Consider the following 22,705-nt stretch of genomic DNA (forward strand, 5'->3'; position numbering starts at 1 on the left):
CATGCGTCTTTCTAACAAGTGCACGGTGGGGCTGCTGGAGTGCACACTCGCACTGACCAGTACTGGTCCTGGACCTGGTCCTGGACCTTCCCCAGGCAGGGGACCAAACAGAGCTACTACACTCACTAGAACTCTTCCCTGCTGTGTGACAGAACATTCTGGACATTTTCCCCTGGACTCAAAGGCAAATAATGCACGAAAACCTTGCTGTCTTTTGCTGCTTTGGTTGCTTGTTGTGCATGGATGGATTTGAATGGTTTTTTTTTTAACTACCGCGCTCATGTTTTAGTTTCTGGAGACTGCTCGTGATCTCCAGACCACTCCTTTAAGGGTCTGGGTCTCGTCTCAGAGGCATTTTTACTGGGTCAGGTCTCGGTCTGGGACTGGAGGGACTGGGGAGTTTTGATCCAGACCAGCGGAGACTCAGCCAACAACATGTAATAACACGATAACAGAAATGAATCCCGCTGCTGCTGTTTTACACTCTGCTGGTGACACCCAGAGTGACACCCTGCCTCCTTATTCCTAGTTCATTGATTTTTTTTAAATTTTATAAAACAAAATTTGAGTTGAAAAAGGTTCAAAATAGTTGGCAAAGCAGCAGAATGTCAGAGACACTTTGCTGAAAAGAGCAAAGTGTTCCATTTAGAAGCAAACTGGATTTAAAAAAAAGATTCCGCTCAATTTTTTTCTGTTTTGTTGTTATTTTTCTTTGATCTATAAAGTCTTGGTCTGGTCTCCATCTCGATGCGCTCTGGTCTTGATAAGGTCTGGGTCTCGGATGAATAAACTACATCCATCCATCCATCCAAAAGATGATTTTCTCCTCCCTAAACCGAGCCATCGCTAGGAGCTAACGAAGGGAGGGAGGCGTGGTGGTGGTGGCGGCCGGCGCTGTCGGGCCCCTCGGAGCAGCAGCAGCAGCAGCTCCTCCGGTTGGGTCGGAGCGTGAAAGCGGCCGAGGCGAGAAGCAGGAGCTCACCAGTCAACCTGGCATCTAGGTCAGGAGGGCTGGATAAATGAAGTGTGACGGCTGAAATGTCAAGCACAAAATGCAGCGATGCAGACTGGGAGGGTGGGGGGTGGGTGGGGAGTCGAGTGGGTGGGTGGGGAGGAGTCTGGGGGGGGGGGGGCGGTGGGGGGGGGAGTGGGGGTGGGGAGAGCGAGGAGAGGGAACCAGTATGAACAAAAAAAAAGGAAGAAAGAAAATGCGGGGAGAGGAGGGAGCCTGGATCTGAGTGTGTGTGTGTGTGTGTGTGGCCACAGGGCTGCCATTGTGTGTGAATGGGTCAGTGGAGAAAGGGGGCTTTGAGCAACAAAACAAGCTAATGGAGGCGGTGGGCACGTGATGCGGGCGGCGCCGCCGACACTGTGTGTGTGTGTGTGTGTGTGTGTGTGAGCGCCGCCTCGCAGTCGCTGGGCACCAACATGGAGGCTGCTGCCCAGCTGCTGCCCACCGGCCACTACCCCCCCACCCCCTACCTCCAGTCTGCTTTGCTGGAGATCCTGGAGACTCCTCAGATCTTTGCTCCATTTCCCTCCTCTGCGTCTCCTCCTCCCCTCCCCCACTCTCTTAATCGCCTCCAAGACCCCCCCACCCCTCTCCCCCAACAACCCCCACCCGACCACCACAACCGCCTCCTTCTCCCCCAGTTTTGTCCTTCCTCGTACAGTTGCACCACACGGATGACACCCCTGAAGTGAGCGGAGAAATAACGGAGCGAGAGAGAGAGAGAGAGACGGGCGGACAGACAGACAGGACGAAGGGGAGCGGAAGGAGAGGAGACGGGGGAGGAGGGACACAGGAAGGGAGGTTTCCTCTACAGGGGAGGGGGGTGGGGTGGGAGCCAGAGATTATGCTGGTGGCGCCTGTGTGTTTGGCCGCATGTGTGTGTGTGCTGCCTGCGCACATGTCTCAGGATATGCAGCTCACAGGAAACAAACAGCTGCAAACCCCCTCCGCTCACGGAAACACACACACACACACACACACACACACACACACACACACACACACACACACACACACACACACACAGGCGCCGTTTTCTCCAAAGTCCTCGCTAGCAGCGCGTGCACGCTTTTTGTTTTGCACCCAAACGTAAAGAGCGCTTCCTGCCAAACGGCCAAACACAGCAGCCGGCTGGGATGAAACGCACACCGCACAGCAGGTCCGAGTCGCATCAAAGGCCCGGACGCAGGACGGAGACTCACCTGGACGTGAGGCACTTTCTGTGGGGTGAGGGGGGGCGAGGAGAGCGGGTGGGAGGTCGGGGGCGCCCACGGGTGCGAGGCCTGGCTGGGCGGGGGCGGCGTGCTCTGCAGGTGCTGCGGGTGGGGGTGGGGGTGATGGTGGGGGGAGAGGTGTGTGTGCTGGCCGCTCTGCGGCGGCGGCTGCAGGGCCGCGTTGGAGGCCTGGACTCCGTGCTGAGCCACGGCGGAACCCTGGAAGCCCAGGGCGGCCGACTGGAGGGGCCCAGCGCGGGGGACCACCTGCTGCTGCTGCTGCTGCTGGGACTGCAGGAGCTGGTGCTGCTGCTGCTGCTGCTCGCCCCCCTGGCCCACCGAGGCTTCGTGGAGCCCTGCAAGACCCGGGCAGAGAGAGACACTCGCATTGGTCACCACAGCGCTCAGGAAAATAAAAAAAAACAAAGGTGGAGATGCTGAGTGTAAGTTTGTTTGAAAAAAAAAAATGTAGCTGAAGTAGAAACGGACTGCGGGGGACAAAAAACATGCCGGGATAAAAACAGAGACAAAAAAAAAAAAAAAAAGCTGTTTGGTAAATAGAAAAAAGAAGAGACACTTGTACGTCAACACATTATTTGAATTTGAGTCATAAACATAAAAAATTAGAAACTTTTTTTTTTTTTAAACGGTGTTTAGACAAAACTTCTGAAAATGCTGCAGTACTTATGCCAGGCCTTGTGGCGCTGTGAGTCTTTTCCCCCCTCTTAGTTCAATTAGTAGTTCAAGGGGCATCGTGTTTACATTCCATCATTACTTTAGAGCACATCCAATAAAACTTAAGGAAAGTTTAGATTAATTTTTAGGCAGAGAAATTCATTCAAGCATTGACAAGTTGCATAGAGAGTCAGAAGAAAAACATTATTGAAAACTAAATATTACTGATATCAATGATCAAAGATTTTTTTTCAATGCTAATGTATTTTCTCTATATATTAAAAAGATGGAAGACTAATCTTAGATCTCAAAGAGTCACAAGCCGTTGAGGTGTTGAGGCTCATACCTTGCTGCTGGAGTGGAGGCCGGCTTGGACCCAACTGTGGACCACGCTGAGGTCCCATACCAGGGTACATCTGCCCCAGATTAGGAGGCATGTTGTGGGGCTGCTGGTGTGGGGGGTGAGGGGCTGCCAGCGGGGCTTGGGGAGTTCTCTGCGGGTGAGCAACGGCGTTGGGTGGAGACTGCAGGGCCGTGTAGCCGCCCACGTCCGGGGGTCCGGCAAGTCCTGCGCTCGGGGGTCTGCCCTGCTGGGGAGGGGGCGTCGGGGTTCCCAAAACCCGCATGGGGGACATGGATGAAGGGGAGGGGTAGGATCCCTGAGTTGGGGGGGCAAGGTGAGACTGCGGTTGGTTTTGGGATGGGACCAGATTCTGGGGGTGATTCATGGGGTGCATAGGCTGGCCCGGCTGCCCCGCCTGCTGCTGCTGCTGCTGCATGGGGGCAGAGTGGAGGGGCTGGGGCTGGTGGCTGGGCGCAGGGGGGTACCGCTGACTCTGCTGACCGGCAGCTGGACCTGATCCTTGGTTGAATCTCTGGCCCAGCTGACCAGGACCCATGACCTGACTGGGGCTGGCGCTCATGTTGGCGTTGGCGCCCTGACTGATGCCGCTTCCCATGGGGCCGTACTGGGCCTGGTAGCCGGGGTACTGGGCGCCGGCAAAACCCCCCATGCTCTGTTGGTGCTGGTGGGGGTGGGAAGGCTGTCTGGAAGGGGACTGCGGGTATCTGGGCGTGTGGCCCATGCTGGGGTAGCCTTGAGGTTGCGGCGAGGGGTGCCTCATCTGGCCGGCGCCCATGCCGACGTGTCCCAGGTAGTGAGATGGCTCCTGGGCGGGGGGGTGTGCCATGCCCTGCGGAGGGTAGTGTTGATTCATGCGAGGCGCGCCGGGTGCGTTGGGGCCTTGCATCCCGCCGTAGTTGCCTTGGGACATCTGGTAGCTGCCCATCTGGTTTGGTCCGCCCCCTGCTTGTGTTGGAGGCTGCTGATAAGCTGATCTGCTCGGCTGCTGCTGCTGCTGCGGCGGCGGCGGCTGCGGCGGCTGCTGCTGCTGCTGCTGCTGCTGCTGCTGCTGGCCCCAGACTCCGCCCCCGCCGCCCCCTCCCCCGCCGCCCCCTGCATCGCCCGGGTACCCGTGGTGGGGGTTGCTGGAGTTGGCTGGGTTATTATGGTAGTGGGAAGCCATGCCATTCATGTTTACGTTAGGGGGCCCCTGGCTGGGGCCGTTCTGGGCCATCATCCGTCCCCCTGAGGCAGTAGCTTGATCATAGCCCGCGTAGGTGCCATGCTCGTAGATTTGCCCCAGTTTGGGCTGCCCTGGGCCCGGCCCAGCACCGTGGATCATCCCTTGGTGGTAACCACGGTTTCCCTGGTGCTCGTGGTTGAGGGAGGGATTAGTCTGATGGCCTAGAGGGTTGGACTGGGCAGGAGGAGGCTGCTGAGGGAAGCAGTCTCCTAAACCATCTAATCCATCAGAGAACAGCCCTGCGTCGTCCCCGAATAAACTCATCATCCCTGGGTCGGCCATGGCCGCGTGTGGGGGAGCCCAAAGATGGTTGGGACTGGATCAAGGGAGGTGTTGTGCAGTGAGGAGCTACTCAGCTTACTGGGAGTGTGCTACTCCATCGTCCTCATTAGGGCTCCTGGAAGAAAAGATAAGAAAGTGAAAATTAGAGGATTGTTCCAGATAGAGTAGCTTTTTTTTTTTCCATTCATAACTTCATCATTTATTTACTATATTTGCATTAGTATACTTTAGGTGCATTGCATTGAACGATCATTGTCGGTTGACAAAAGCAACTAGAATTTTTTTTTTTAAACAGTTCTTAATCTTAATGTGTGGTGGGGGAACATTCCAAAGATTGTCATGGGGACAGGAGGTTGTGTGTGTGTGTGTGTGTGTGGGGGGGGGGGGGGGGGTTGAGGGGGGATCACAATGAGTTCTTCCATTCCATTGTACCAACGATAAAAATGACAATCAACAAAACAACAATGACGCTTCATTGTCTCGGAGTTATACTGTGCTTTCCTTCCATCGTCAAGCTACTATATCAAGCTACATATAGCATGGCTAAACTGAGGGACTCTAATCAAACAAGTTTAAGAATGGTCTTAAACTTAAACGCTTAAATACGTCCTCTCACTGAAAAACAGCACACGCACGGCCCGACGTCGAGGACTGCAGATGCTACAAGGCTCTCACTAGAGTGACATTGCAAGTTTTCTTTTGTTTTTATTTAATTGTTGGGCTCCGCACGGTGCCCAAACCCACCTGCTACTAGCGCCAAGGCCAGAGCAGCACTGTGACCTCGTCACTCTTCTACACCAGAGTTTCTGAACAGGGGGAGTTTTATCAATACTATCGCTAAATGACAAATTCTCACTGTAGAATTTCTTTTTGGGATGATCCATCACAAATAACTTTGGTCATGCCCATCACTACTGTGGAATCAGTGAAAAGTACACTGACTGAATTTGCAGCACTTTGCTTTTTCCACATTCTGTAATTTTCCAGCCTTATTCCAAAACAGATACAATTCCAAGGCTTTGCAGTTGGGATGGACGGTGTTGGACCAATAGTGCTGAATGGTGCCTGGTGTCCTCCAAACAGGACGCCTGGCATTCACACCAAAGAGTTCGGCCTCGGTCTCATTAGACCAGAGAATTCCCTTTCTCACGGTCTGCGAGTCCTTCAGGTGCTTTTTCGGGAACTTAAGATGGGCTTCCATGTGCAGGAGGAGTGGCTTCCTTCTGCTCTCTCTACCACACGGGCCTGACTGATCAACTGCAGCAGAGATGCTCGTCCCTCTGGAAGGTTCTGGAGCTCAGACAGAGTGACCATGGGGTTCTTGGTCACCTTCCCGACTGAGGTCCTTGTCTCCAGAATGCTCAGCACGGATGGCCGGCCAGCTCCTGGAAGGGTCCCAGCGGTTCCTGACTTTTGGAACCGCTATTGGGACCTTTCGAAGCAGCAGGAATTCTTCTGTATCCTTCCACAGATTTGTGGCCACGAGACGATCCCGTATCAGAGAGCTACAAGCAGTTCCTTTGTCTTCCTGCTTGGTTTGTGCTCTGAATGTCAACAGTCGGGACTCGCGTGGACACGTGTGCGTCCTTCCAAATGAATTGGCCATAGGTGGACTCCAATTACGCTGCAGAAACATCTCAAGGATGATCAGTGGAAGCAGGATGTACCTGAGCCCAATTTTAAGCTTCGTGGCAAGGGCTGTGAATACTGATGACCATTGAATTCTTAGTTTTCTTCTATTTTCAACACATTTGCAAAAATCTGTTATAGCATTGCCATCACCGGGTGTTGTCTGTAGAATTTTGGAATAAAGCTGTGACAAAATGAGGAGATGGCCGAGTTGCAATCTGTGGACGCCGCTTCACTCCAACAGCAGGAATGCACACCTTACTTGGGCGAGATCACGCTCAGAACCACAAATGGAGCACACCAGAACTCACTGGCTGCCATACTGAGACAATCCACTCAGGGTGGTCTTTGTCTGGCTGTTTTGCACATACCAAGTGCAATTGCTCAATCCATCAGACGTGAGGCCAGGGTTTCAGTGGGCTGGACCAAAACAATGCCTGGTTTAAAATGTCTATTGACGCTGCAATGGGGCGATGGGCTGTTTCTGTTGTGGCGCTTCAATGACAATGCACCACTTTAAGTGTGGGTGATTCAGAAATGTGTGTGTGTGTGTGTGTGTGTGTGTGTGTGTGTGTGTGTGTGTGTGTGTGTGTGTGTGTGTGTGTGTGTGTGTGTGTGTGTAGGGTCCATGCGATGGCGATCGGTCGCAACGTGCGTCTTTCAGCAAAACCACAGACTTGTACTCCTGCATGGCAGGGCTCTAATCAATTCTGTGGATGTCAAGGAGAGGTCCACTTCACAATCACAAGCGGCTTCACCAAAATATTAACGTCTGAAAGTTATTTGGGAAAAATCCACCGTTTTTACTTCAGAGGGGACGTTCATTCACTGATGACTGAAAAGCGGCAATTATATTTCAGCCATTTCCCGTTTACTTTGTTTACCTTTCGAATCATGCTACTCTATTCACTGCTATGTGTAAGCCAGTATGTAACGTGTGTTACGATTACGAAAAAGTATTGACGTTACAGGTCACACGCGAAGCAGCAAATCATTACACAAATTTTATGATGCATTTTTACTTGTTGCAAAGGCAAAATGTATGCATGGTAAATGTATGGTTCATGTGGGGAAAAAAAAAAAAAGTTAAGCGGTTCTTACCAACAGTGATTTGTGGGGGGACCCAACATACCACAATAGAAATAGCCCTTTACATTCACACACCCACAGACACACACACTTCAAATTAGCAATGCCCCACCAGGCCCCTCCCCCAACCCCATTTCACCACCAAACAAAAGAGCCTCTTTCTTTTCCAACACACACTCAGAGTCATTGTGTGTGTTTGTGTGGGTGTGTGCATACGAGTGTGTATTAGAACAAAAGGCCCAAGCAGATGCAACTTTGTTTGAACAGCAACAGCTGCCATCCAGCCAACAGGCAGGAGATCTTTCACGTACAGCAGTCGGTAGTCAGGTCGGTATTTGTGACCTGCACAGCGAGTCATTCGACAGCCTCGCTGGGCCCCATCGAGGTGCCGTCCTCTCAAACTCAAACGCTCTGGAAAATAACCATACGTGAATGGACTGGAGGGGCAGGGGGGCATTTCTTGGAAATTTGCACCGTCGAACGCATCAAACTCATCAACGCAGAATCTCGTCTCGGCCGCGACAAAGTGACAGCGAGTTGAAGCAGTTTGACCGAGAACTTTGGAGAGGGTGTGCTGCGAGGAACCCAGTGATCCACTGAGGTATAGGAGAGTTGGAGAAAATATGACTCCATCCATTTCTCTCTCTCTCTCTCTTTATGAAACTGACAAAAACAAACAAAACCAAACCAACTTCAATGAATTTTAGCAGCTACTCCCTGAGGATTTAAAACTACAAAGTCATCTGTGCCGAGAACAGAAACAGAGAGGGAATATTTCACTAGCGCAATAAAAATCAACAGCGGCTCTTATCAGGTCAGTGAGTGTGAAAGCAGCCAAGGCAATCAATCCTTCCAGGCAGACAAGGAGATGGCGTTTTTTCCTTTGGACCCAAGAATGCAGTTGAGAGTGGGGATGGGGGGGGGGAGCAGCGTGTTGCTACTATGCATGGCCATAAAACACCTGGGCCAACTTGCACTGCTCCAGTCATCCACCCCCTACCGCATTCATGCTGTCTACCCCCCCCCCCAACCACCACCACTGTCTTTCCTAGCAAACCACTTCCTCCATGATTTCTGGATTATTTATCAAGAACACGAGTCGGTTAACGCTTCTCGGTTAACGCTTCTTTGAGCTGCTCAGCTACTGCCGGCCTCGCCACTCAGGAAACCCTGCAGTTGCAGTGAGATTTTCGCTGAAATGTCATCGTTCCCATGGAGCTGGAACGTGCTTGTGAACGCTGTACATGTCAGGTTCCAAAGTGGCAGAGTTGCCGCTGCCGACACACACACACACACACACACACACACACACACACACACACACACACACACACACACACACACACACACACACACACACACACACACACACACACACACACACACACACACACACACCTTCCTTCTTCCCTCTACTTCCTCAAATAACGCACAGTGTACACAAACCCCACAAGAGGCGTTGCAATGACGCCAATGTACAAACCAAATGCAGTGGCCTTGAGCTAAGTGGCTGCTGCTAGCCTAGCCTGAGAGCTAGCTACTGGCTTAGCGTCGCGCACAGAAAATGGTGCAGAGGTTTGGCCTCTGGCAGAACATGACCACACCACACTGTGTGTGTGTGTGTCTGGAGGGTAGACTGTAGGGTGCATTGTTTGTTTGTTCACTCACATTTGCAGGGCAATGTGGGTATTTCATAATGGGTGAAATCAAGCATGGAAAATGGAACAGGACAAAGTGGCAACAGACTACGTACACGCACTGCGCAGTGTAAAGCACGCAGGATCAGAATGCACCCGTTTTTATTTCAGTTTAAGTTTAATTATTAAAAATACTCCAACTGGTTGGTCCACCGGTTTATTTTCCTCTCTTCCACCATTTACTGGAATCTCCATCCTGTTTGCTGACAAACTCACGTCCTGCAGCTCAAAACAACAAAGTCAAGAGAGTTTCGAGACCGACAAGACGACACGCGTTGCAACGCTCGCAATCCTGACAGGAAATTCAAGTTGTGTAACAACTGGGCTTTGTTTGTGAAAGGACTTTCAAAGCGTTGCCTTTGTCAGCAATTGTGACCGACCATATCTTTGAGAATTCGAGTTCATCAGAAGCCAAAAAAGGCGGCGCTGATTATAACTTCACTCAACTCCAACCATCAATGCCAGCTTCCTTTGTAGGTGGCAGAGAGGGATTATCGGTTAGGGCAACCCACTTCACATGGTAGCGAGCCAAAAGTCATGATTAGCATGACACGGCGCTAAAGTCTATTAGCGCTTCCGTGGAGCTCCAGTTCACCCTGCTGGGAACGCCGACGCCGTCTGCTGGGGGCCACTCGCCCTTGTTGCGTAAATAGTGGTTAACAAGTCCTTTCCTCCATGGCGTTCACAACCATAAACAAGCTGGCAACACAAAGACAGGAAGACAGGTGCTGTTCAACACTTAACTGTATTATGGTCAGGAACAGGCAAGGGCAGGCGGGCCACGCAAAGACACTTATCTCTACACTTCTTTGTGAGCCCAGGGGCCAGACAGCGGCACCCAGACGCAGCTGCTCAGTCAAAGTGGTCCTTCCAGCCGCACGTGGACATCTCCACAGCCAGCGGCTCAGCGGCTGGGACGACGCCCCAGTCAAACACACCGTTTTCTCCCTAAAAAGTCGAGTGACTTGAGGGCCGGAGGTGCAGAAAAGCAGTAAGAGTGACGGTTCACTAAATGATGTCGCAGTAACACTTTGGTTCTGTGCATCTGCAGTATGAATGATAATTCAAGACGTGGGATTCTTTGCTATTCCGTAAAAATATAACAAGTCAATCTAGAAAGAAAACAGGGAAGCCAATAACATTTTGAATAAAAAATACACATCACTCCTGGATGGAAATACTATGAATGAATAAAGAATTAAAAATATATTCTAGACCGTAATTCAATGGACCTGGGAACTAAACACTGGTGAGTTTCACAAGAACATTTCCATTTTCATTAAACCAATGAAGATAAAAAAAAAAAAAAAAAAAAAAAGAGGGCAGTTGGGAAACTGAAGAAGCCAAAGACGAGTCCGATTACCGCCATGCATCTGAAACTGGTTTTAGGTGGTGACCAACTGTTAGGGAGGGCAGAATATCACAATAGAGAACAAAAGCCGCAGCGAGTTACATCACTTCCTGTACGCTTTAGGCCCGACAGGAAAAAGAACACATGTCCCCATGTGCAACTTTCGTACATGAGAGTAACAGAGAGTAATTTCACATCCTTTAAATCCGGCTGCTAGGAAGGCACCGCATTTCCCGTCAGCGCAGCATGAATACAACTTCAGACAAACACAGCTTCACGCAGCCCCTCCCCCTCCCGGCTCACCTGCTCGCTCCCGACTCACTCACTCACTCACTCTGGCCAGCTGGGAAAAAGCCTCCCGCTCCCCTCGGCTCCGTTTCCGGGAGGCTTTTCTTCCATTGGGGCATGAGATTGAACTCACACAAGTCATGTTTGGCACCGAGGCCCAGCTGTCACCGCGCAAGGAATTAGGTGAACGGTCAGTGTGCCGCTTTAGACGCCAAATCTCATCAAGGGATGAGGCATTGAGCCCTCGGCGCCTGCCCCCCTCTCCCACCACATATGTTTCTGCGGCGGCCGCTCCAGCGGCGGCCACAGCAGGCGCAGCGGCCGCCAGTGGCTGCGTTTCCATCGGAGGTTTTTCCGCAAAAATAAGAGCGATATTCCTAAAGAATCACAACTGCGATTTGCAGGCGTTTCCATTGAACGCTGGGAAGCGCATACATTATAGTTCTCATCTAATCTCACGCTGCCAGACCCCAGCTGGGAGGAGGATGGAGGTACAAAACATTTTGCGTTTTCACTGGTCCGTCAACTGGTCACGTGACCCCGTACGTCACGTCCGCTGACGTGTCAATGCCAAAGTGTTTCCATGAGACTTGTGTGATATCCCTCTACGTGGGTACGAGTGAAAAACCGCCCGATGAGAGCATTAAAACCTTCTCAGCCATATTTGAGAGGTTTTTCCAAGTGGCGCTGTGTCCATCACCAGCTTTTTATTGCCATGTTTAGGTTTGGTACAATTCTAGGGGCGATGGAAACGCAGCTAGTGGCGTAGTCTTGCCACCTGTGGTGTGGCGCCGCCATCAGACATCAAGCGGCGGCGCATGAGATGCAGGGAAAGGCCCACGTCAATCAAAAAGCAGGAGGGTCGCCTAGAAACAGGGCCTCCGATGGTCAACGGTGCAGTACCAGTCTGTGCCACTGCGCTGTGTCTCAAATGCCCCCATCATTGTGCAATAGTGGAGTTTATGGTTGAAAAGGATGTGACACAAAAATCCACTTCAATCTAGAGGGCGTTCTGTGCAGCAGTGCATCCACTTTCAATTGTGCAGCAAGAACACTTCCTGTGCGACTTGAGGCCTCTCAACTGACACAGTAGCAACTTGTTTGTAGCGAATAAAAATAAATTTTTTTAATCTCAGTCTTAACTTCCAAATAAAACCTTTACCATGAGTACTTTTGCACAGAAGTGATTGAGATTCACTAAGCAGCAGAAGCAATGTGGATCAAGACTTTGGAATGGTTTGTTCCATTAACAGTAATCACCCAGGTGGCACCAACAAGTCCGCAAGTCCACAGCACCTTGACAGCTTGTCTGCACATTTCACTGCGTTTTAGCAACGTTAACGTGCTCATGTGGGACCGTACGCATGTAGGAAGTTTAAGAAAGAGCTTCAAACTCAGCGTACAGCAAGGCCGTGAGGACAAGATGGATTCAAATGAATACGTTTCTGAAGCTAAAGCGCTAGCTAAAGCTAACGAGCTCCATTGCCCTGAAATAAAAGCACTAACAAGGCCCAGAAACAACCAGCAAAGCCAACCACAGAATATCAGCGCCAAGTCTGGATGAATGGACGGCAGCCACACATAGCGCACCGTCCCATAGGCCTCTGTAGTCAAAGAAGTGCACACCATGGGAACAAATCAAAGTGCTGCTACTGACACCTGGTCCTGCTCCATCCATTGGCTAACAACTAATCAATCAAACTCAACTAAAAATCAACTAACGATTCATGAATTCATCGATAATTTGCATCCCCAGCTTCCATTTACGCACTCCGATCTCCAGCCTGACTCAGCTGAAAAGTTTGCCGCCCCCAAAAAAAGTCATAATGCTGATTTTGTATTGAAGATCGTCACATCCCACTTGACCAAAATGGCTTGAAAACACTGCCGACCAAGCGCTAATGCAGGCTAACAGGGAAGACGACGTTGGATTAGCCAGCAGCAGCAGCAGCAGCAGCAGCAGCTCTGTGCGGTTCTGTGCTGCTGAAAGTTGGCAGCTAAACTGTCTGTAGCCTCCAGGCTTTACAACAGGAAATCTCTGCCATGTCAACAAGAGCGTTTCTCCACAGAGACGCAGGCAGGCAAGCAGGCAGGCAGAGGCAAGCAGGCAGCGGCAGGCAAACAAAGCGCAGCGAGAGAAACTTGCGACGCTGCGCTCTCAGCAGACGCAGCTTACAGCAGACACCTGAAGAAGTGCGATTTCCCCTCTTCCTCTGGAGGACGTGTGCACAACCCACCCACCTCCCATTACCAGCAGGATCTAAGCCGCTATAATTTATACCTTTGTTCCCAAATGGAGGACAAGCGCACAGGAGCTGGCGGCCTGTGTGTGTGTAATTATGCTCAAGTGAGGGGATGCGGGGCCGTGTGTTTGGGGCTGGGATTTCAGGCCCGGAAGGAAGGAAGGAAGAGAGATGGGGGAGGAGAGGGGCAGGGGGGACGGGGGGGGCAGGGGGAGAGATGGAGGGAGGAAGGGAGGGGGCTCGTCCAAGAAAGCAAGAGAAGAAAGAGAAGCAGTGAAGCTCGAGAAAATCTGGTTATTTTACGCAAGGCTGCTTCGTTAATGGACACTGTGTGTGTGTGTGTGTGTGTGTGTGTGTGTGTGTGTGTGTGTGTGTGTGTGTGTGTGTGCATGAGTGTGTTCCAGGGAGGGGTGGGTCAGCAGGAAAGGGTTGTGTTTATCCAATCTGTTCCCTGCCTTAACCATGTGGTAGGAAAAACCGCTGGTCGGCTCCCAGTCAGATCCCGGAGGAGAGCGAGGCCGTTGGAGGAGGAGGAGGAGGAGAGGGGGAGGAGAGGAGGAGAGGGAGGAGGAGGAGGAGGAGGGAAGTAGGCCACAGGGGTGGCCGGGGAAGCGCAGAGAGTGCCAGTGCATGTCCGAGTGCAGCGCTGCATGTGCTCACGGAGCTAAAGAGCCTCTCACAGGCGGTGGGAAACTGGCTGGTGTCTGAGAACGCAGATGGGAAGTTGAGGAACGTCGAGACCACCACGAGCTGCGTTTCCACAACACAAAGAAGTGCCGAAAAACTGCCGCTGGGGACGGCTCGACTTGGAAGAACCTCTCAGACGTGGCTAAGAAGGCCGTCTGGTCAAATCTCCTCCATTCTGCTTTACGCGCTTCACACCTGCACATCGCAGTTGCAACTTTGTTGAGATCTTAGAAATGTCGCTTTTATTTTGTGAAAAAACTGCCATGGAAACGCAGCTAGGAACGCATTCAAAGACCCGGCCAGCGGCGAGACCCAGGGCCACAGGTTTCCCCACATTGGAATCATGGAAACGTTTTTTTTTGGGGGGGCATCAACACGTCGTCGGATGTGACGTACGGCAGTGAAAATGGTGCGTTATGATTGGACGGAGGAGGAGACGGGAGGAATTAAAGAGAAAAATAGAAGAACCGCTCTGCACAGCAAACATGGAAATGCAGGTTTATACAAGGATGAATGAAAACTCACGTGCTCCACACCTTTCAATGGAAACGCCTGCAAACTGCAATTGTACTTTATGGAAATTCAAAAAAAAAATTTTTGCGGGGAAAAAAAACGACCTCTCTCATGCAACGCAGCTTGTTGCCGCTTGTCTGTCTAGCTGGAGCGAAAGAGAACAACCAGTCCAAAAGCAGGACATCCACGCAAAGCCCAGTGGTTGGTTGGTTCAGAACTGGGCCAGTTATTCTAATGTACAACCACAGGGAAGCAGTCTGGACGGTGGGACCAACGCAGAGCTCGTGAAGAGGACAGAAACGATGCGGATCCATGTTATTTTATGCTTTATTTTTATTTTACGATGCAAATTTCCCCACTGTGGGATCAATAAAGACGTCCCATTATATTCAACTCACACACTGCCTTAATATTTCACCCTCAGCCAGACAGAAAAACATCATTAGCTTTACTTTGCCAGGTGCTCCGCTAGCCTGCGCTGTTAGCAACGCCTCCGACGCACCGTGTACGGGTGCACTTTGGGTTCACACCACAGCACCAGAGAGAAGTTGTGGTGATTGTTCACCATCGACCGCTGTGGAGGAACTCCACTCAACTGCTGCTCAACATCTCTGTCCCTCCAGAATCTCTGCAACTCCAAGAACAGCCGTTTGTGAAGTACCACAAAGTTTCAGAAACGCGAGTGTGTGTAGACGGTATGTGGGTCACTGCAGCCGACTGAAAGCGAGCCCTGATTGGGCAACACGTGGTCAGACAGCCCTGACCCATCACTGCTGCTCACATGCTGATCTGGACTAAGCAGGTCCAGAGCACGGTTCTAACTTTCAAATCCTTTCCTGCACTAAAAACCCAATTAACCTCATTCAATTCTTCCCTCGACCTGTGTGTGTGTGTGTGTGTGTGTGTGTGTGTGACATAACCGGGAGACAGTGAGTGACGCACACAGACCCAGGCAGAGGAACCAGGAGCTCCATCATGGCGTCACACCTTTCACACAGAGTTTTTTTTCATAAAATAAAAGCGCTATTTCTAAAAAAATTTCAACCAGGCGCAATTAGAATTTGCAGGCGTTTTCCATTGGATGGTTTGAAGCGCATCGGCCGTCCGTCATGTCAGCTGACGCGTCAATGAGAAAAAAAAAGTGTTGCCATGACACTTTAGTCATATTCCTCCACATTGATCCATCTGACAAACCTCCTCACCAGAGCGCCAGAACCTTCTAGCCACCAGATTTGAGTTTTTTCCAAGTTCAGCTGTTTCCATCAGCAGTTTTTATGGCCATACTTGGGTTTTGTTCAATTCTAGAGGTCATGGAAACGCAGCCTCCCCCCCCCTCTCCCCCCCTCGCTCTCTCTGCTTTGACCTTGCGCCTTCAATAGATGCTGATTCCACAAACAAGCGCCACTTCACCTTTGCTCAGCCGTGCTCCTCACTGGAGGAGGGCAGCGCCGATGGAGACTGAGACCAGGTGGAAGGAGGTGGAAGGCCCAACACCATGGGTGTCAAACTCTGGCCCGCGGGCCAAATTTGGCCCAGAGTGTCATTATTAAGGCCAATACTAAATCACTGCTGGAGCTGCTGGCTCGCACACGCAGCCGCTAATACTACAAATCCCAGAATGCTCTGCTGCTATTTTATTTTTCAGTGTGCGCACATATGGGCCGGCCGTGTACTTGCTGGGCCGCCTCTTGGATGGCACCAGCAGAAACACATGCAGCCCACACGCAGCAAGAGAGCGGAGAGCGAGGTGGCGCAGCTTTGGGGCCAGAAGGCGCTCGCTGCAGGAGGAGGACAGGAGGCGGGACGGCGGGTGAGCGGAGGGAGAGACAGGTGAGAGGATGAGGGCGAGACAGGATGAGGGTGAGAGAGAGAGAGAGAGAGAGAGAGCGATGACACTCGGTTTTGAATGTCACCACGCTGCTAAAGACCCTCGCTAACCTTTTGGCTGGAGACGAGAGAACCGGAGGGAGGGAGGGGGTGAGCACAGGCGAGTGAAAAATGGAGGGGGGGATGGAGGGATGAAAAGGGTGAGAAAGAAGAGGAGCTCACGCACTGGCACAGGAGGGAAGGTGACAGGTGAGGAGGAGGAGCGGAGGGCAAACTTGAAAGAGACGAACACACACACACACACACACACACACACACACACACACACACACACACACACACACACACACACACACACACACACACACACACACACACACACACACACACACACACACAAATGGCCACCCTGACACTCAGCAGCTCAGACTCCTCATCAGTCTCATCAGCTGACTGGCAGGGTGAGCTTTCGAAGTAAGACCTCCACCTCCCTCCCCACCCCTGACCTTCGACCCCTCCTCCCCCGATAAACAGGCCCTCTCTCTCTCTCTACGTTCAACCCGCCACCCTGAAGACCAGAAGAGAACTCCCGTCATGAACAGGCGTGACTTCATCAGCACAATGATCAAAAACTTTGTGTGTCTGCGGTGTGGGCCAGAGGGAACTGCAGCGCCAGCACACGGGGGGGGGGGTCTGATCTCCACACACTGCTTCCCACCATCACGATCTGACCCTCAAAAACACTGACTGGACTTTAACTGGTGACAATAATGCGATCCACAACCACACAAGGAACCTGGACACAAACTACTTGTAAAAGGAAGCAGGGCCGTCGTAGTTTTGCAACCGGGCAGCAAAAAGAAGAAGAAATATGACACACGGGAGGATCATGAAGTGAGAAAATGCACAAGCGGAGGCTCCGCTGCCCTCCCGCCGACCTTCACAACCGACGCTGCATTCGTTTTCCTTCTCACGAGGCCTCCACAAGTTCCCAAGCTCCTGCAAAGGAGCGTCCGCAGACGGAGGGAAAACAGCGTGCGGACGGAAAGGTCAGGAGAAGGTGGCGAGTGAGAGAAACGTTCAACACAACCCAAACTGATGTCACCAGTGATTCATAGGTCAAAATAATAACAGGGAACAGCGTCGTCAAAAACACGACACGCTGACGAAAACCTGCTGCGAACGAGGCGTCTGGTTTGGCTAACGCTAACCGGAGTAAAGAGAAATTAGAAATTCACCCTTTTGGTTTGCGTTTTGCTTGCGAGCGGTGAGAAAGAATCATCGGGGGGGGGTATTAGACAGGAAGTTCTACAACGGAGTCTGGTGAGATCTCAAATCAACTGGAAAATCTTAATGGCTGCTTCATCACACTGTTTGTCCAGATCATATTTCTATTGAATATTAAGAGTGGTGGCAAAAGATGGGATTCGGAATTCCAAGCCAATAAGAGTGCGAGGCGGCTATGAAGCAATGCGTCGCCTGGGTTCAGTGAAATCTCCCCAGGAAAAGAAATCTAAGCCTGATGTTGAACTTTAAACTTATGTGGCGTCATCTTTGCGTTAGACCACCAGGTGTGGGGAAAACAACGGCCCGGGGGCCCCTGTGCGGCCAGGTAAGCCAGAAATGATATTAATAGTAAGTAAGTCAAGTCACAAAGCAGCTGCGTTTCATCCATTGCTCAGTGTTTCGAGAGATTTTGGTCAAACTCAACGGACATTAAAGCAACATGTTTTCTACAGACAACATGATAGTTTTGTTCTCCCTCCTGTGAGGTGGCTCACCAAAACACTCCATCCATCTGCTGCTGCGCCGCTACCCCCCCCTACCCACCACTCCATCACATTTTAGGACCCAATGTGGCCCCACCAGTCAAACAGTGGGCACACCAGCCCTGCATTAGACCCATGCATAACCACAACTTTATAAAAAAAAAAAAAAAGGGAAGCGTGTAACAGAAACACAACAATAAAATAAAAAAACAAAACAAAACAAAAAAACAACCAACACGCACACACACATCTACCATCTAGACAACCTGCCAGCACGCGCCTGGAGTGGAGGCAGTTCAAAGGCAGGTTGAAACTTTTGAAAGTTGTTTTTTAAAGAGGCCGTGAGTGTAGAGGCTCAGTGCTGCGGCTCCGACTAAATCTGGACCGACAGCAAACCACGGCAGCCCTGTGGCTGAGCACAGCCTCCACACTGCGACCACAATAAGAGACCTGGGAGACAAACAAGGAGAGAGAGAGAGGGAGAGAGAGAGAGAGAGAGAGAGAGAGAGAAAGAAGTGCTGGCGAACATCTGTTGTGCTGTTTGTGCGTGCGTTTGGGGGGCGCGCGCGCGCACGTGAGGGCGGGCGGGTGCTCGCGCGCGCCGCGCACGCGCGAGTGTGTGGTCGGAGCCTCTTATCTCTCCCTCTGTGGCCCGCAAAAACATGACTAGCTGCCATCTTGGCTCACAAACAAGTTGGTGTGTGTGTGTGCGCTCCCGGCTCTCCTTGAGCAGCCAGAGGGGAAGAAGAAGAGGAAGAAGAAAAAAAACAACAAGCGAGCCGCACATGTTTGTGTGATAAGATGTTGACGTCAGGCGGCGCAGAATAAAGAAGCGCAAGTTGGGAGAGAAAGCGCACATTTTGGAGGGAATTCTAATGTTGCGTCTCCCTACTTGGACAAACAGGGACCGCCAAGGTTGCATTGTCGAGCCGTTAGTGAAGTTGAACACGTTTCTGAACTTGTGAGGGTTAAAGAGGCGCTCCGCAGATCGGACACAGCGAGCAACCAGCTCGGCTTGTACCGGGGCACAAACACACACGCGCGCGCACACTTTTCCCGATCGCCGATAAAGAAGCGAGCCGCCAGCGCAGCGCCGCGAGCACCGGCAGGTGCTTTTTAGAGTCGCCTTTTCTCTGCGGTCCACACCGAGTAACAAGTGTAGCAGCACCGACTGTTACCAAACTTCGCTCTTTCGGTCGGACACACTGGTGGCACTGTGACGCGCAAAAGTCCCCGCACAAGGGAAGCGCCAAAAACGCGGAGAAGACGAGAGTTCGGTTTGCGTACTTTGCTCGAAGGTGAAGCGAATCGTGCGTAAAGTTTGGTCCGAGGGGAAGCGTGGCGGCGGTGGTCGCTCGTGGCTCTCGGCTCTTACACAATAGGGATGAGAGGTGGCTAGCAGGCTAGCTCCACTTGTGTGTCCTAGCAGCGGGGCTAACCTCCACCGGCTAGCTCGGCTAATTAGCCTATCAGCGGTGTTACGCACGTCGGCGCAGGAGCACCGTGGAGCGACTCGCTCCTTTACTCTGGCTTTGCCCCCCCCACCCCCCCAAAAGCGCTCCATGCTCGTTCCAGCGTAGCGGCGAAACCACGATGATGTTTCACCGCAACCTTTCAGAAGGTTTGGTAGTGGAAAATATAGTGGGAAAACAACGTTAAAAGACGACAGAGTGCGGAATGACCGCCTGGCCTCTCTCCTCTCGCTCCGCTACCCCCCACCTCCTCCTCCTCCTCTCCTCCCCTGTCCCTTCCGTCCGACTACTCCAACAACATCTAATATAATAATGATAATAAGAGAAGTGCCGAGTGGCGTCAAAGTAGCGAGTCAAGTGTTTGAAATGTACAAATTCGAGGCGCAGGTGATGCGCTTTATACGCGGAGAGAGGGGCGATGTGTGCCAAGTGCTCGGTCCGCTGGGAATGTCCCTGTGCTCGGCGAGCTGCGGCTCATTCAACTCGGCCAGTGACTCACCTCCTCCACCATGGAGCCACCTCGTGTCTCCGAGAGGCTTCAACACAATTAGCTAACTGGCTAACACCGACACCGACACACACACACACACACACACACACACACACACACACACACACACACACACACACACTTTACAACAAAACTGAACCAAGTCTCACGTTTTCGCGTGTTAAAAAAATAAAAAATTCAACAAGTTGTGCGGTTTAAAACGACAAAGAAGCCGCCGGGAGATTCTCCCAGCAGCGGCTTCTCTCTCTGGGTCTTTGCCCACTTTTCAACTCCACTAACCGGGGGGGGGGGACTGAGGTGGAGGTGGTGGAGGCTCTCGGTGTAAAACGATGCTGCTGCTGCCGCTGCTGCTGCTGGTGGCAAAGCTAAACTTGCTATTGTTAGCATGTCAGCATGGCAGCTAACGTTACGCGGACCTTCAATGACTTTGTGGTTTAAATGAGAAATGAAGGAGGGGGAAAACAGCGAGAGACTCGCTTCAATAAATGGAGGCTTTTTAGTTTTCGAGCTGCGCGGAGCCGCTTTTGTTTTTTTTTGTTTTGTTTTTTTTTTTCTCCCACCCCATGAATGAATTCAAACACGAGCTGGCGTGATTAAAGGGTCCCATTACGTCGAGAGGAGGGGAGAGAAAAGTAAGCGAAACTTACTATGTAAAGCGGGGACTATTTAAGAGTTGGAAAGGCACATCGTTGGATAAAACATCGAGTATTGGAGCAGCTCGGTTCGGATCGAGAGAAAATCGCCACACTTGTTCAGAAAGAAAGGGGGTTAGATTGTTGGCTTACCCTACAGGCACGGTCACTTCGGGCTCTTTTTTTTTTTTTTTTTTTTAATCAAATCTTACTCCTCGTTATCGGTACTCCTCGCTCGCTTGAAAGAAACGAAAAGAAAAGAAAAAAAATCCACCGTTGTCTTTTCCGTTTGGAATATAAATACAGAATGAGAGGAGGGGGAGAAAAAAAAGAAAAAAAGTTCAAGTTTTGCTTTTCATGAAATATTTTTTTTCTTCCGGCGCGGTCTCGACATCCGCGACCTCGCCGACCGAGTGTGCGTTTGCTCTTCTTCTTCTTCTTCTTCTCGTCGCTCCTTTGTGTTAATTTCACTCAAATCGAGTTTAATCCGATCGATCCCTCGGCTGGTCGCGCTCCCGAGTCCTCCTCCTCCCCTCCAGACACTCGCTCACCTTCCTCGGCCAGGGGGGGCGCGCTCCCGAGGACCTCTCGTACAGATAAACAGGCGGCGTGCGTGCGCGGTCACTGACCCCCTCGCCGTCGTGCCCGTGCGGCGACGCCGGGAGTTCTTCTTCGTCTTCTTCTTCTTTTCACAGGGATGGTTGAGAGAGAGATAGAAAAAAAGCGAAGAAGAAGAAGAAGGGGGGGGGGGGGGACGTAAACGTATACATGCGCGTCACTTTTTTTTTTTTTTTTCGCACCGTCGGTCGGTGTTTGACGTTGAATTCGACGTTAATTCAATTATAAGTTAGTTTAGCGAACAGAAATAAGCAACGAAGAGCCTTTTAAAAATAGAAAGTTTGATACAAACTAAGTAAAAACGTGGCTCCTGACCAGAAAAATCTGTTTTTAAATCATCATTAAAACATTCGTGAAATGTACGTACGGTCGGTGTTTGGCTTTGAATTTGATATTAATTAAATTACAAGTTACTTTAGCGAACAAAAGATGGGCAAGAAATAACCTTTTAAAACAGAAAGTTTAATACAAACTAAGAGAGAGCATTAATCTTAAGAAAAATAGTAGAGTTTTTTAATAAAAAAATAAAAAAATCATTAAAACAAACAATAACTAAAACGTAATTTTAGGTTTGCTAGTATGATCAAAGTTTTATTTCCTTATGTTTCAGTCGAGTCCATGTTCACGCTCAAATCTCATCTGTTAGCTCAAGCAAAAGCTGGCAGGATTTCCAATGGCAAAAAGCCAGTAAACAGCGCATGGAAATATTGTTGGCTTTAAGCAAATATCTGGATGATGTGCCAAAAATATTTTATTCTATTTTCTATTCATTATTATCATCGAAACATCAAAAGTGCTTAGTGTGTCCATGTGCAACGTAAACTGATTAATAACAAGACCAGTAGATTTGAACATTAAAAGGGCATTTCATTCATTGGCAGTTATAGTAGTGACATTTTCTCCAATAGTTAAAAAGGAGGCTGTCATTTTTATGTATGTGTCCACGCACTTATTTCTCAGATCAAGTGAATCGACGCAGCGGGAAGTTTGTGTGACATTCGCACCAGAATTGTTCTGGTAAACTTGCCAATTTCTAAATAGATATTGTAGCCCGACAATAACTCCGCACTAGAGTAGGATGATTGCTGTTCTTTGATCCAGCGCTGGAAGGTCACATGTTTTTAACCGTCGTGTCAGTGTTCCTCAGACGTGATCCGACGACCTGCGTCTTTCTTGTCCTCATCCTGATCTTCATCTCAAGATGTGACAAATCCAGCAGCCATATGGTCGCCCATATCCCCCCGTAGTGCGATCATGTGGTCCTGTGGAGGATGAGGTCCCAGGTGAGTGTGTGAGCAGGGTTTGTCTTCACTGTACTCGGATCTCAAACGGTCTGATGTGGCCCGTTTGAGTTGTGCTGTTCAGATTTCTCTTGTCTTAAAGGCAAAACTCTGAATATATTGGACAGAAAACTTTTAGCAGCGTTCATATCGCATCTGCAGCAAAGCCGTATCAGCTTTTGAACAGAAATAATAATAATTTTACATTATTATTATTGTAAAATAATAATAATGTGTGCCGCAGCAGATGGATGGAGTGTTTTGGTGAGCCACCTCGTAGGAGGAAAAAATATATCATGTGTTTTAATGTAAAAAAAAAAAAAAGAACTA

General features: G+C 50.5%; 1 protein-coding gene across 1 annotated transcript in view; it reads right to left on the reverse strand.

Annotated features, from left to right (window-relative positions):
- chd7 (chromodomain helicase DNA binding protein 7) overlaps nt 1–21,122 on the reverse strand; it is a 74,285-nt gene extending 53,163 nt beyond the window's left edge. Inside the window, exons 1-3 of the mRNA XM_076031324.1 lie at nt 20,631–21,122; nt 3,248–4,884; nt 2,215–2,582 (exon numbers count right to left, since the gene is read on the reverse strand). Coding sequence (XP_075887439.1) covers nt 2,215–2,582; nt 3,248–4,769 — 1,890 coding nt within the window. The 5' untranslated portion in view covers nt 4,770–4,884; nt 20,631–21,122. The remainder of the gene's footprint in view (nt 1–2,214; nt 2,583–3,247; nt 4,885–20,630) is intronic.
- Nucleotides 21,123–22,705: the final 1,583 nt, after the last annotated feature.

The sequence above is a fragment of the Nelusetta ayraudi genome, unplaced genomic scaffold (genome assembly GCF_046127955.1).
Source record: "Nelusetta ayraudi isolate G7.1 ecotype Tasmania unplaced genomic scaffold, CSIRO-AGI_Nayr_v1 ptg000033l, whole genome shotgun sequence".
NCBI lineage: Eukaryota > Metazoa > Chordata > Actinopteri > Tetraodontiformes > Monacanthidae > Nelusetta > Nelusetta ayraudi.